General features: G+C 41.3%; 4 protein-coding genes across 5 annotated transcripts in view; 2 read left to right on the top strand and 2 right to left on the bottom strand.

Annotated features, from left to right (window-relative positions):
• Positions 1-147: 147 nt before the first annotated feature.
• Positions 148-2407, bottom strand: timm17b (translocase of inner mitochondrial membrane 17 homolog B (yeast)). 2 transcript variants are annotated; one of them, XM_084680510.1, is made up of 6 exons: positions 2160-2407; positions 1652-1751; positions 1495-1558; positions 1232-1360; positions 983-1123; positions 148-899 (listed from the first exon to the last, which is right to left on the bottom strand). In XM_084680510.1, exons 1-6 carry the CDS (start codon positions 2312-2314, stop codon positions 811-813), a joined length of 678 nt encoding a protein of 225 aa, XP_084536636.1. In that variant the 5' UTR covers positions 2315-2407; the 3' UTR covers positions 148-810. The 2 variants fall into 2 exon arrangements, with proteins under 2 accessions (XP_084536636.1, XP_084536637.1); XM_084680511.1 differs by having other exon boundaries at positions 983-1093; positions 2160-2399.
• Positions 2408-2450: 43 nt separating this feature from the next.
• Positions 2451-4101, top strand: pqbp1 (polyglutamine binding protein 1). The gene is made up of 6 exons (XM_084680513.1): positions 2451-2710; positions 2810-2921; positions 3046-3146; positions 3294-3464; positions 3571-3628; positions 3735-4101. The coding sequence occupies exons 1-6, from the start codon at positions 2644-2646 to the stop codon at positions 3883-3885; spliced, it is 660 nt and encodes a 219-aa protein (XP_084536639.1). The 5' UTR covers positions 2451-2643; the 3' UTR covers positions 3886-4101.
• gpkow (G patch domain and KOW motifs) lies at positions 4095-8366 on the bottom strand. Its single transcript, XM_084680509.1, has 11 exons — positions 8159-8366; positions 7854-8020; positions 7552-7691; positions 6926-7032; positions 6145-6349; positions 5876-6008; positions 5326-5488; positions 5009-5129; positions 4705-4774; positions 4491-4576; positions 4095-4381 (listed from the first exon to the last, which is right to left on the bottom strand). The coding sequence occupies exons 1-11, from the start codon at positions 8338-8340 to the stop codon at positions 4253-4255; spliced, it is 1503 nt and encodes a 500-aa protein (XP_084536635.1). The 5' UTR covers positions 8341-8366; the 3' UTR covers positions 4095-4252.
• A 1727-nt stretch (positions 8367-10093) lies between these two features.
• The window catches only part of magixb (MAGI family member, X-linked b), a 28663-nt gene continuing 25175 nt past the window's right edge, over positions 10094-13581 (top strand). The window contains exon 1 of the mRNA XM_084680606.1: positions 10094-10176. Within this exon, the coding sequence (XP_084536732.1) occupies positions 10094-10176 (83 nt within the window). The remainder of the gene's footprint in view (positions 10177-13581) is intronic.

Below are 13581 nucleotides of genomic sequence, written 5' to 3'. Positions count from 1 at the left end.
ATAGGGGGCGCACCTAGCTTACATTTGTTAATCCGCTGAGCGCTTGAACGGTGAATTTAGAAGGCACCTAAGCACCGAATACAGAATCATGCTTTAGTCGGACTTCTTTATCAGAGACGTGAAAAAAAAGAAGTAGCCGAGTTCCGAGTCATTTAGAATCTTTATTTTTGTCAAATCAAACACGCTCCTCATTACAAAAACGTTCAAATGTCATCCGTCTCGCTCGCATCCGTTTCAATTTAGTAGTGAACGGAGAGGATGTCTGAAAGTGCTTCTTTGCCATAAAGTGCCTAGATTTTTGAAAATATTAAAACGTTATAGTTATTAATGAGCTTCGGCCATCAATATTTCCCAAACGAAAATACTTGATTTGTGCACACAATACATTGATTTATAATGTGATTAATTGGGTAGAAAAGTTACCTAAAGGAATGTTTGAGATGTAGGTGTCCTTACTGTTGAACACATACATGAAAAAAGACAAACCTGATTTTCATTAGATTTCTTACATTTCAAAGCCTGTCTCCTTTACTTATGTATGCTGACAACAAATTCAACAGTAATTCCACAATTCCACCACTTCACAAAAGCAGTCCCTTTTTCCTTAATTTCACTGAGCACAATCAATTAAAACATGATGCATGTACATACAGAAATAAATAAATTAATAGATAAATAAACATACATACAATAACCTATAATTCACAAAACGTCAACCCTGATAAATTTTGCTAAATGCTTATATAAACAATGTAAAGGACTAGGGGTCCACTTTTTCTTCCCTTGGCGTACGAGTCCTGGTATAGAAAACTATTGAAACTGGCCAGTGCCCTTGCTCCCTTGCTGCTGACTGCCATCTTTAGGGGGGAGCTGGTTGGGGTCTTCCATGAAAGGGCTTGCTGGACCAGAAACATAAGAGATACACTTAAAACGTTCCCACTGCACAGCATTTTGTGGTATGCTACGACTGTGCGCAACTTACGATTCTGAAACTGCTGTGCGGTGTATCTGGTGAGGAGGATGCCAAAGCCTTCTATCAATGCCAGCAGAATGCCCCCCATCATGGCTGAGCCCATCATCGCCAAAGGACCATCTGAGGAGATATGGCTGTAATGTAGCACCACTGAACCAGGATGAAAAACAGTTTTTGGGACTGTGAGCACGGAATGGTTTCAGATGATTAAGGATACTAGGTATGGTATATAATAACATGTTGTCCCATTTCACTCACTGCGTGCAGCCAGGACTGCACCAGTCATTGCTCCACTTGTTATAGAGTTCCAGGGGTCCTCTTTTCCTCGCAGATGAACCAGCCCACAGTCAATAGTGGAAAAAAGACCACCCCAGATTGCAAAACTACCTGTAAAAGCGTAACAAGAAAAGGCAGAGAAATGGTTCTGCTGATTAGCTGAATGAAGACCCTTGTTGTTATCAACAAATAGTTGTGAGACACCCAAACTCTGTCTCATATAGTTGCCACCTCAGTCTACCTACCACCAATTTGTGGAGCACGTACTCTCACCGCATTGGCACTACCTTTCAATCTGTGACGAACACCCTGAGAAGACATTTTTTGGGGCATCATTAGAATAATGTGACCTATCTATTATACTTGGGAGTGCTCCCTTTGGCTTCTCAATGCTGAACTCACCACAGGAGCATTGCGAAACCCCTTGATTGATTGGAACACCCCGCCACCAATGGCTCCCATGGTAAATGCTCCTCCACAATCATCAACTATCCTCCAGGGGCTAAGCCATGTTTAAGATAAGAAGGAATAGAAGATATTAGACAAAGTTGTTTAATGTGAGGTAAGATGCACATAGTAACCTACACAGTTACATTTCTAAAGCTGGAGTTAAGTTAAAGTACATTAACGAAAATTTTAACTTACAAACACCAATTGATGCCATATTGAACATGACATATCACAATATCTTAATTTATGAAATATAAAGAGGTTAAGCTACATGACCTCCCTATCTTTTGCTACTGTCAGTTATCCTAAATTCAAACCTCAATTTAAAGAGTTCACTTTCTTCTACTGAAAATCGTACCTATCAAAGAGAACATGCCCATATATTCCCTGCCGAAATAATACATAAATAAAGCAAGTAAGAATTATTGCAAACCAGCTAATCTGTAGAAAAGCACTTTACCAAGGTTCCCGGGCATACTCCTCCATGTTTGTTTCCCTAATGCTTTTGACCCACAACGGTTCATGTCCAAGCGCGTCTTCAACATAAACCGCTTGCAATTCCCCGGGACAAAGATATGTGTGGTAAATGTATTTTTTATTTAGGCTTGTATTCATAGTATAAAATATGACGTGTATACATTACTGAAACCCATGAACAAAACACAATTAAATCAGAAATACAATATTTGACTGCGCATTTCTGCTTCACATTGATCCTTTCAAACACTCCACCGACCCCAAGACTTACTGACGTAATCAAAGTGCGCTGAAGTAGCCGTTTCCTGTCGTGGTTGTGTTGATCACAACGAATATATGGGCAATTTAAGTTTCAAACTAAGAAGTTAAAATTCTAGTTATATATTTATCACACGCCTTGAGGCGATCAGGCACGTTAATGATTGGTATCTTTCTATGATAATTTAATTAATCTTACTAGAGACAATATGCCTCTGCCTCCAGCGTTACTCGCTCGCCTCGCCAAGAGAGGGATTCTGAAGCACTCAGACCAAGGTAAGTTGCCAGCAATACTTAAAGATACTGCAGTCTTTAAATACTTAACTCGTTAACCAACAAACTTTGTGACGTTTCTGTTTACTATATTTCCTTAAGAGGGGGATGAGGAGATCATTGCTGAGGATTATGATGACAACAATGTCGATTATGAAGCCACTAGAGTGGAGAATTTGCCTCCGAACTGGTACAAAGTTTTTGACCCTATCTGGTAAGTGGTCTCCATCCAGTCATTCGCCATCCCCAAAGACAGTCCTTTGTTCCTATTGTATAGATACCTTGGAGAGAAAAAGGTTTTCACCCTCACACATGGTATATTTTTTTGTAATCGTCAGCGGTCTACCTTACTACTGGAATGTGGAGACAGACCTTGTTGCCTGGCTGTCTCCAAACGACTCCTCATCTGTGATAACCAAAGCTGCCAAGAAAATGAGGGGTGAGAATCTCTTCATACTAATCGCAAAATCGACCATGAATGTTTCACGGCTGGGTCCTGTTTTACATTGAATAGGCAACCGTCTGCACAATCCATTTCATTCCACATGAGTGGTTGAATTTTTGAACATTACATTCTATTTTTCAGCCGAGGGGGGAGATGACAGAGTCGAGAGACAGTTTGAGAAGCCAGATAGAGAGAGGGAGCGAGAGAGGGAACGAGACCGAGAGAGGGAGCGTGAGAGAGACGATGTAAGGGAAAGAGACAGACGGATGCAGAGGAGAGAAGATGTTGCCCCCTACAGCAAGAACAAACGAGGTAATCTTTTATCCAAAGCATAACACTACTCAAATTCTCATTCCAGACTGGAAATATGCTCTGGGAAGTTTAACTGTATCATCATCGGTAAACATTTGTCTTTCAGGGAGGAAGGATGATGAAATGGACCCCATGGATCCGAGTTCTTATTCCGATGCTCCCAGGTCTTTGTTTTTGCCTACCTTTTGTAATGTTATTGGGACGATACAATTACAATGAACACCATTTGATCTGCCTTTTATTAATAGAGATTACCTTTCTTCTGTACAGAGGGAACTGGTCCACTGGGTTGCCCAAGAGGAATGAGGCCAAGACTGGTGCAGATACCACCGCAGCAGGCCCACTGTTCCAGCAGCGCCCCTACCCTAGCCCTGGAGCTGTGCTCAGAGCAAACGCAGAGCATAAGCCACCCAAAGAGTGACAACAGGTCAAAGGAAACTATGGAATCTGATCATTGTTGCTCCCTTCGTTTTTTTCTGTCTTATAAAGTAATTATAATAGACTTCAATGTATAAATGCGAAATTCCCGTTTCATGCTCCTCATCGGTATATTTTGTAAATATCACTTGGTTTTTGTATTGCCCTGTGTTATGATCTAATAAGATGTCTTCACTTAATAAATGTACCACATTTGTGACATTTGCATGACATGATTTTATTACAAAAGGTACAATACAGCAAGTTACATTAGTCATTTGTAGGATTTCATCAGCATAAGATAATATACCAGGAGCCAATACAGACATGGGGAGGATGTGGGTTGGTGAGGGCTTGGGATCAAGAAGTAGTTAGTGATCCCCTTCTCCAAGGTAGTGGCAGATGGAGTCATAGTCCAGGGTGAAGACCTTCTCCTCATACCTGTCCAGCTGAACCATGGCCTTGCACCTGTCCCTGTCTCTCTGAAGGATACGGCCCACCTGAGACAAAGTGGAAGAGAGATGTATTAACAGTATGCCTTTGACAACATGAACACAGATGCGTCAACCCTAACATATACAGTCCATTTTAATTTCAAACTTTACTAACCTGGCCCCTTTGTTCACCTAGTACGACCATGATGGCTTCAGAGTCACGCTTTGGCACAATGGTCTCCAACATTCCTTGTTTCACATCTGTGGAAGACAGATCATAGATCTGTGAAAAGTCACGGAAGTCACTACAGAAATGGACATTACATCCAATAACAGGATCTAGTTTGAGTTCTAAGGTAACAGCAGTGAAGGAAGCCTGAGAGGCTCACCATCCAGGAGTCTCCCCTCCTCAGTACGACACACACAGGTGTTGGGCGTCAACACATCCTCCACTCGCATCTACAAAAAATAATTTCATATTTTAAATAATACCAACAGTCTGTGAAACCAAACCCCCAACATATAAGTTACTTAATAAATAATATACATTAATTCAAGTCACAATCCAGAACTAGGTGTTGTTTCAAAGGTATCAATAGATTATACTTCTGCATTCTAGCATGTCCAAAAACCCTGGTCATTAAGAAGGATAAAACATTTGAGTGCTATGGTGTCAGTCAGCATTGTTAGTACCTTTGAGTTGTAGTACCGGCCCCCCTTGAAGGTCTTGTCTACAAAGCGTACTTTCAGGTCTCTCTGAAGCCATGAGGGGGCAGCAGGGGGCCGTCGCGCTTCCTTCAGAGGTGGCTTTTGTCTGAGAAAGACCCCCAAAATCAAGGTGAATGATGGAAACCTTTTCAGCTAACAACACATTCAATTCCATTACAAATCCCAAGCATACCATACCTGTATCTTTTCTTACCAAATATACCATAAGCTCAGCTGAGGTGAGCTGCTACTTATGTCTTCAACAGCTATTTTGTTGGATCATATTGCAGTGCATACCTTACCTATTGTGACTTGAGTCCTGGTGTTTTCTTTTCCTTTGATCCTTCCCTTCATCCCGGTATTTCCCCGTCTCCTCTCTGTCATCGCTCCTCCTGTCCTTCTCCGTCTGTTCTTTCTCTCTCTCTTTTTCCTTCTCCTTCTCTTTGTGGGCTCTGCTGAGGCGACCTGTTACATATACAATGTTGTGAGTTACAAAGTGCCAGCCTCAAATTCCTGTAGTGTCTCCTAAGTAATGTATCAATGTCTTTGTAATAGCATTAATATTGTAGAAAAGCAACACATTTAATGGATCTACACACAGGCCTTTGTATAGTGAAATGATAATTGTGAATCTAATCTAGTCAGGTAACCTGTTTACTGATAACAAAAGCAGTGACTGTTTGACTGTTTGGGGTAGAAATGGCCCATTTCCCACACAGAGGCTCAAATGTCATTGAGCTTAAGGAGAGACCAGCTCAACTCAGCACATCCTTCAACAACAGGCCAGTGCCCTTCCCTCTTTGGAAATGTCCAGGGAGCAAGGTTATGCTGCAGTTGCATTACAACACTTACTGAGGTCTTTGCTGTATTTTTCATATTCTTTGCGATCAACCAGCTTTAGTCCATACTGACTAATTGTGACAGTCTTGCTGCCAATAGCAAGCTTCACCACCACTCGTGCATTGTCTGGATCTACTCCTTCTATCTGAAATTGAAATGCAGTAAGGCAGGTGTAAACATTTTTTATGTAAAAATACAAATAAAATAATAACACAATTAAATCCTAACTACATAAGAAAGCACAGCTATTATACATAGACAAAGATGCCCACACAACTCACCTTGCCATACAGGTCTTTATGTGCTCCGCTCTCTACCAACACAAAGCCTCCAGGCCCCAGTACAAGGGTCTCTTCTTTCCCCTGCTCCTCGCCTGGTTTGGGGGGCCGTCGGGGCCCATTGGGTTCCAGGTCTTTCACAGCAGAGCGGTCTGCCCCCAGACCCAGACCCTTGGGTCGCAGCTGGTTCTCAATAGGCTTCACATCTCTTTAAGGGGAGGGGACAGCATCCAATCAATACGCAGGCCATGAGATACTCTATAGGCTTCACATCTCTTAAAGGGGAGGGGACAGCGTCCAATCAATAAGCAGGACATGAAAGATAGGGAGGATGTGGTGTGAGAGGATAAATATAGAACCCAACATTACTAGACTTCCAAATACAGAGCCAACAGATGGCTGAAAGATTAACAGAAGAGAGCCTATCGCAGTAACACAGCATTAATGCTACCATTTGGTTTTTATTGCACTTTTAAAGGAAAAAAATAAAGAAAAAATGATCTCATGTTATTACTGACATTTCTGTAATATGTATATTTTAAGGTCCTTGTAGATTTGTAAATGTGTCAAATCCACAAAACTAAAATCATATGTCACAAACATTTCTGAACAACATATATATTAACAAACCAAACATTACTACAAAAGTACATTAATGCCAGCCGTGTGTCATTACGACTCAAGTAGTCAATTACCATTCCAAAGCTGAATGAGACAGCGACAAGCTTTTTGGAATGGTGTGAGAGAGAAAGAAACTAAGATTACAGGGGGAGAGAGTACTCACTGTTTAAATGTCCGTCCAATGCCTTCTCCTGCCTTCCACCCCATCCCCTTCAGCATGGCTAGTCCATATGCCTCGACAGGAACACTATCATAGTCTGCCTCTGTGGACTAACATCAGCGACACATTCTCTTAGCAGAGTAAATTGAAACATATTATGCCTTATGAACTGCAAACGATTCTGGCACATACAAAACAAGCCTTCTACTAGAAGAATCAATTTATGTTTGGTCCGTGTAAGTTATCCATACAACTTGTACAAAGTCTATGTTTGTTGAAAAAACATGACAGTGATGAGAAGTCGGGTAGTCTTCTAAGAGGGAGAACAAGTTGTGACTCTGCTATCTGGGGCAAGGGAAAGAGAGGGCCATCTTGTACAATGGGAAAATCTGATTTCTCCAAGGACTGCACAACTTGGTTGGTGGATATAATCCGATGTAAGCCCTTTATTACAGTAATGTTTTAGTCTTACTGATACCTCTACAATGTGGCAAATGTTCATGTTAATATTGTAAATCCTCCATTTAACCAACCTTTAAACACGTTCAATAAAATCTGGCTGATGATATCCTATGTTGCATAAACCATGTGAGCCCAGAGCATTACTCTGTTCAACTCTTTAGACTTACAGACTCTGGTCGCAGATCCACCTTCACCCGGTCTCCGTCCTCGAAGCCCTGAGGAGCTTGGTTTTGCATCAGCAAGGGGATCGTGAGGTTCGGGTCTGCCTGTGAGCCATTCTGCCACTGCTCCAACTGTCTCTGAGAATCTGAATTGTAGGTGACGTTAAACGTGGGTTCTAATCTAGCCCAAAATAAATGTTTTGTGTGCACATTGTGTGGTCAAATTGAACAGTGTGGTGCGCACGCTATACACACACACACACATCATTGACGAGCTACATACACTGTAGAGACCCTCACAGACACACCTTCAATAATTTCTTTGATGGCTTGAGATTCCACCGAATTCGATTCCTGGGAAACATTTGTCTGAGGTTTAGTTTCGTCTCCATCAGCCCCTCTATCCGGCCTGCACCATCGGTTCTTCTGTATCAGGGGGATAATGAGCTCCTTTGGTTTCTTCTGAGGCTTGGTACTGTGCCGACACATAAGCAGACAGAAAACGTTTACACAACGGACTTAACTTGGCTAGGCACATTAACGAGACTATACATTTCTTACAAACTGAATAGTTAGCAAATGCTAACTTGGTTAGCCTAACTGGGTCGCGTACCTGAGCAATTCTTTCCCATCAACTCCGGTTAAATAATCTCGCTCATCATCTTTGATGGGACCTTCACGGTTGGATTTGAATTTACTAACAGTTTTGTTAAAACCAAACGATACCGCTGTCACTTTCTTTTCTTCTTGGTCCTGGGAGATGCCGACGTTGTCTTCGTCCCCGCAAGACGCCATGTTTGTTTTGCGAAAACAGCGGAGAGAGCAAGTTTTGGTTTCTGTAGTTTTCTGGAGGAGGAGAGAGCCATCTTTCCCAAACAAGAAACTCAGTTTCCCAGCGGGCAGCACAATATCCACGACAATTTCGCGTTGAGAAACCTTCAAAATAAATCGTTTGAAACTTGGATTTAATGACGTCCAGTTTACACAGGACGAACTTCAGCGGTATTTCAGAATCCGTATTGGCCCTCCCTTTCTAAAGCAGAGCTATTGAAAAAGGCTCTGGCTCTGCTGTAAAGTAGCCATACTAGTATAGTGGGCAGGGCCTGCCCTAGGGTTTGGGGAGGACCTAAACTAAAATAGTTTATCATATTTATATTCTCCTTATATATATATATGGATATATATATATGGATATATATATCCATATATATATATATATAGGGGGGGGGGGGGTGAACCAATCACGTTTAGTTTGTTTATTGGTTCGGGACAGCCATGATAGTGGGCATAATCCAGGAAACTTTTGTTTTGAAATTTAGATTTTTTTTTACATTATTTGTCGAATCACGAAATGTGATTGTCATTGGGGTTTTTTCATCCCATGCCTTTGGATTCAGTTAAATTTCTTCAGGTATTTGAGAAGCACTGAAACACCCTAACCTGTTTGCAATTATTCTAATCACAGGTCAAAATGAGTGGGGCAGGCATTGTTATATTTGTTTTATTGTGCTGTTTAAGATCATGTTTTGTTACAGTCCATGGCCCTAAATAAAAAAGTCGGACAATATAAGTTGTAGGCCTTATTTATTTTTGGAAACTGTTGACTTAACGGTTTAATCGAGGACCCCGTGCGTTTATGCAGCTAAGAAAGTTTGCCAAGATTTGGGCCATAATTCCTCGGGTGTAGGAATAGCGCACCGACACGCGGCAGGTGTTTTGAAAGAGGCGACTTCACAGGGGGCGGTTCTTTTCCCTTATGTTCACTTCGTCCTTTCATGCACCTTTCCAGCCACTCATTCACCTTATTTCTTCACAGCTTTTGTTACGAAGAACAAGGCAATAGTGTAATTATTCTAAATTCTGAAGTCTTGCACAGTCATTGTGCAGCCACCCCAAGGTATGACTATTGCACTTGCGAACCGTCTAAACACAGCATCTGCAGTTCAATGACACTGCCAGTTAAAATCAATACGGTCGCCGTGGGTGCCTCCTTTCAATGGGGTTCAGTGCCTATTCAATCCGTTTCATTTTCTGTAAAAAAAATGATCGATTCGAGAAGATTCAAATTAAGGACAATGCCGAGATGAAAACAGGTAGGCTATGAAGGTGAGCATTTGTAAAATGTGTTAGATAAAGAGCCTTAGCCTACTTTGTCCACATTTAGCCTATGACTTATTCCCTATACATCGTATCAGAAGTTTTAACTTATTTATTCTGCTTAACTGTGGTCTATACGCTGAGTTTTAAAAGCTCTGAATTTGTAATGCAAACGCTGTCAGATTTGCTGTTCTTTTGCCCTACTGTTTTTTTCGCTCCCTGATCATCACGGGTCTCGTGCTTAGATATAGAGTAGAGCATCCTCGCCACTACAGTCCAAATACTCCTCTGGCGTGCACATCGTCAGAGTTTCTCTACATAAAGTAGACTATTACGCTTTGTTGTCAGTAAATTGGCTTTATTCAAATAGCTATACATATAATACGCTGGCCATTTAAAAACGAGAGTTTAGGTTATCTCGCAGCAATTTAGAAATATTTTATTCGGGTCAATGTATATAGACGCGTTTAAACGGCTTCTCTTTGAAAGGCTGAACTGCTTGAAAAGAATGTGTGTATGTCAGCGACAAGGCAGGTCAGTATGTTTCCTAAAATATTGCAACCGTGTGAATACGTGTGTGAGAGAATGTATGCTTGTGAGACAGAATGAGGGAGGGGATGATGCTGATAAAGATCCATCACTGATTAGAGTTCACCTGCAAGTTTTAGGTCATGAAGTTGGGTTTGTTATGATAAAATTGTAGTTTTCTTCACTAATTGTTCAGTTATTATAGATTTGTATTACTTCCCTTAAACCCATCTTAATGCAAACATCCCAATGTTATCATTCCTTGTTTAATTGTCATGTCTGTCAAAATATGGAATGGTCAAACCATTTGTCAATGACAAGTATTTGCCCAATTCAAACTAATTCAAGACCTTATTCAGGTACTTGGCATCACACAAATTGTGCACCATGAGCGTGTGTGTGTGTTCTTAGAAACTTCTTTGCTCTTTTCTATATTATCATATAAGGAATCAGGATAAGGGTAAGGTAAAAGTAAGTAAACAGTATATGGTTTTGTGTGTGGGTGTGCACAAATCTTTCTGTCAGTGTGGGTTTGCAGGGTGTGTCCCGGCTACTGTAAAGGAGCTTGTTTTGAAGTGATGGATGTGTGACCCTGACTTTAAAGTGTACGTTGCTCTGGGCTCTGGGAGCAGTCAAGGTTATACTGTTATTATGAATCATTAATTAAGTGGAAGAGGAGACACATGTGGTGCTATTAAAGATGTCTGCTTTAGGACTTGGATGTTAGTATTTTCCTGGGTCCCTGCAGGTGTTTCTGGCTCCCCAGCTTGTCACCTACTACACCCCCAGGTTTGACCTATTTGGGACTGAGATTTTTTAAGTACTTGTGTGCAATTTCCCTACTGCCAAGTTTCCATCCTTCAGAAGCAATCTAATCAAAATGGAAATGTGACCTATCAATTTACTGTTTTCTTTAAACCACGCTAATATGAAAATAGGATGAAGAAAATCCTCTCCTGTAATTATAATGCATGTCACCAGAGAGTTGTTGATTCTCTAATTATGTACACATTGTGTCCTTCACATTCATGCATATTCATGTGGACATTTTAAGGTGTGGTTAGGGGGAGGGGGTGTGTGTGCGGCAGTTTACCCTTGACAGGGCAAGACTACACAGACACTCCCCCATCTGTGGACTAAACCTTTGCTCTCGGCTCTTGCATTAGAATTCTCTGGTTGTAGCCCCATGTATTCTAAGTCATCATTAGGTTTGCAGACCATGTTTGGTCTGGGCAATACATTTGACAAAGAACTAGTATTTACGTTTTAGGATTTTAATTATTTTAAATATCAAATAATATAATTCATTTAAATAATTAGCATTAAATACTCGTAATAGTGTTCTGAGTGTTTGCTAAGTGAGCAAATGAATATGTCTGAAATAGATTCTGCCAATCAATGTAATGATTAATCAATAACAATGTGTGAAATAACAGTTGCACAGCAATATTTAAAAAATGTCAAGAAGGCTCTGAAGAGCATGCTATCCTTGAGTCAGAACTGAGTTGGAAAACTGGGATCAATATCAGGTGGTGATGGAGCCGGTGGGAGCGAGCCAGGGTCACCTTCATCCATCCCTACTGAATCAGCAGTATCCCATACACAAAAACACACACAAACTAACACAGATACACTCACTACACGTACACACACTAACTCATGATCGGGTTACCACTATGTGACCTCACAAAACACACAGGTTAAACAGACACACAACTCTTATCTCAGCACTCCTTCAAACTGCTTTGTCGTTCCACAATCCCTTATTTCCTCATTTCCTCTCAGTTTTCTCCTCACTTCTCACTGACTGTTCACATCCATTATCCTTGTTAAGGAGTTAAAATGCCTCTCTGACTCTTTTAATTAAACTGTTATCTCTGCCTGATGAGAGCTGTCTTGTCTCAGTGTAAAGGGTCTTTATTGCTTCCTGACAGACTGTAGAACTGTTGTTTCTGCAATCAAAAAAGTAGGGTAGTACTGAGTTGCTGAACAAAACAACACTGTCTTCCTGTCTCCTGTATGACCTTGTTCCTCTGAGATTTAACTTAACGATTTCATATTGGCTTCAGTAAGATGGCGATACGGCAGCTTTGTGTGTGTGCATGTGTGTATCTTGTTTTGGGGTCATATCTCTTTCCTCTCCAGCGTTATACTCCGTCTGACATTGTCAGCAGGTCACAAAAAGGCTTGTATAAGTAGTGATGCAAACACTTCTATGGATTTATGGATGAACATATTTGTGGTTGAATTTCAATGATCAGAATTGCATCGTACAATGGATTTAAGTGTGCCACAGGTTGTGTGTGTTTGTGTGTGTACCTCCCTGCCTCATAGCGTGGGTATGACAGGGAGTTATTTTGTATTTTTCATCCAACAAGCATTTAATCTTTTATTTTTAAATCTGCCACTGCAGTCTGTTTTGTGTTGAGCACTCTCGTGCCCTAGATTTAAAAGTGAGTGAGCAGCAGGGAGTTTGAACACACCCTTCAATCGTTGAGCATTTTGTGTAAATATTCAGAGGCGGAGTTCAGAAGAAAGATGCTGAATAAGGTGAAACAATGAGCGCTAGGAGAACCCTCATTTGCATTTTCTGTCTGTTTACAAAGAATTTGGGGTCAATTATTATTTCAGATGCTTTGCTTGGCTGACCTCCAGCACAACTCAGGACAGGATGGTGTGAGATTTAGAACTGAGTCTAATACAGGTTCGAATGGAGGGACGAGCTCAGAGCCCAGGGGGAATATATGGTGTGGCTGGGCTTATGGTATTATCTCTCTGATCCATGTCATGGCTTTTTGCATAGACACTATGACTGATACATTCATCCAATTCACTTACTAGGATGCACCTGAGCTTATGAAATATCAGATTTACTGTGAAAGTATTGAAACAGACTATAGATGCTCTTGCCGCTGCTCAAGCAACTAACCCTGAAAAGTATTCAAAACAGAGCAGATCGTCGTAATCTCATCTGTTTCAGTTTGTGTTACTTAACAGGCATAGTGTAACGTGTGTTGTTTCAACTGCGTGGAGTTTGAAGAAGTTTCCCTTCCTCACAAGGCCATAGTAAAGTTCCTGTGGTCAGAACTGATCATGTCAAAGAGAGCTCCACACCAGTGAGGGCACAGTGATGCGGATGAGAGACGGCAGCTTGATTGACAAGAGGAACACTCAGATACTCAGCAGACCTGACACCATGCAGTCTGAGTGGGACATGCTGTAGGTTCAGCAGCAGAGCTGGGAGTGAGCTAGCCACACAGGAGGGGACACCAGCCACATGCTAACGTGAGATATAGCGACAGGCAGCCCAGAAGTTGTGATGTTTTTTCCTTGTTGAACATGTGCTGATTTAAATGGCGCTTGACTAACTGCTGCCCCTTGGTCTCTTTCTCTTCTGATGAATCTGTCCAG

This window comes from Hypomesus nipponensis, chromosome 18, assembly GCF_054491055.1.
Source record: "Hypomesus nipponensis isolate SF chromosome 18, ASM5449105v1, whole genome shotgun sequence".
Taxonomy (NCBI): Eukaryota; Metazoa; Chordata; class Actinopteri; order Osmeriformes; family Osmeridae; genus Hypomesus; species Hypomesus nipponensis.
Note: the sequence above shows the minus strand (reverse complement) of the source record. Positions and strands in the feature narration are given on the sequence as shown.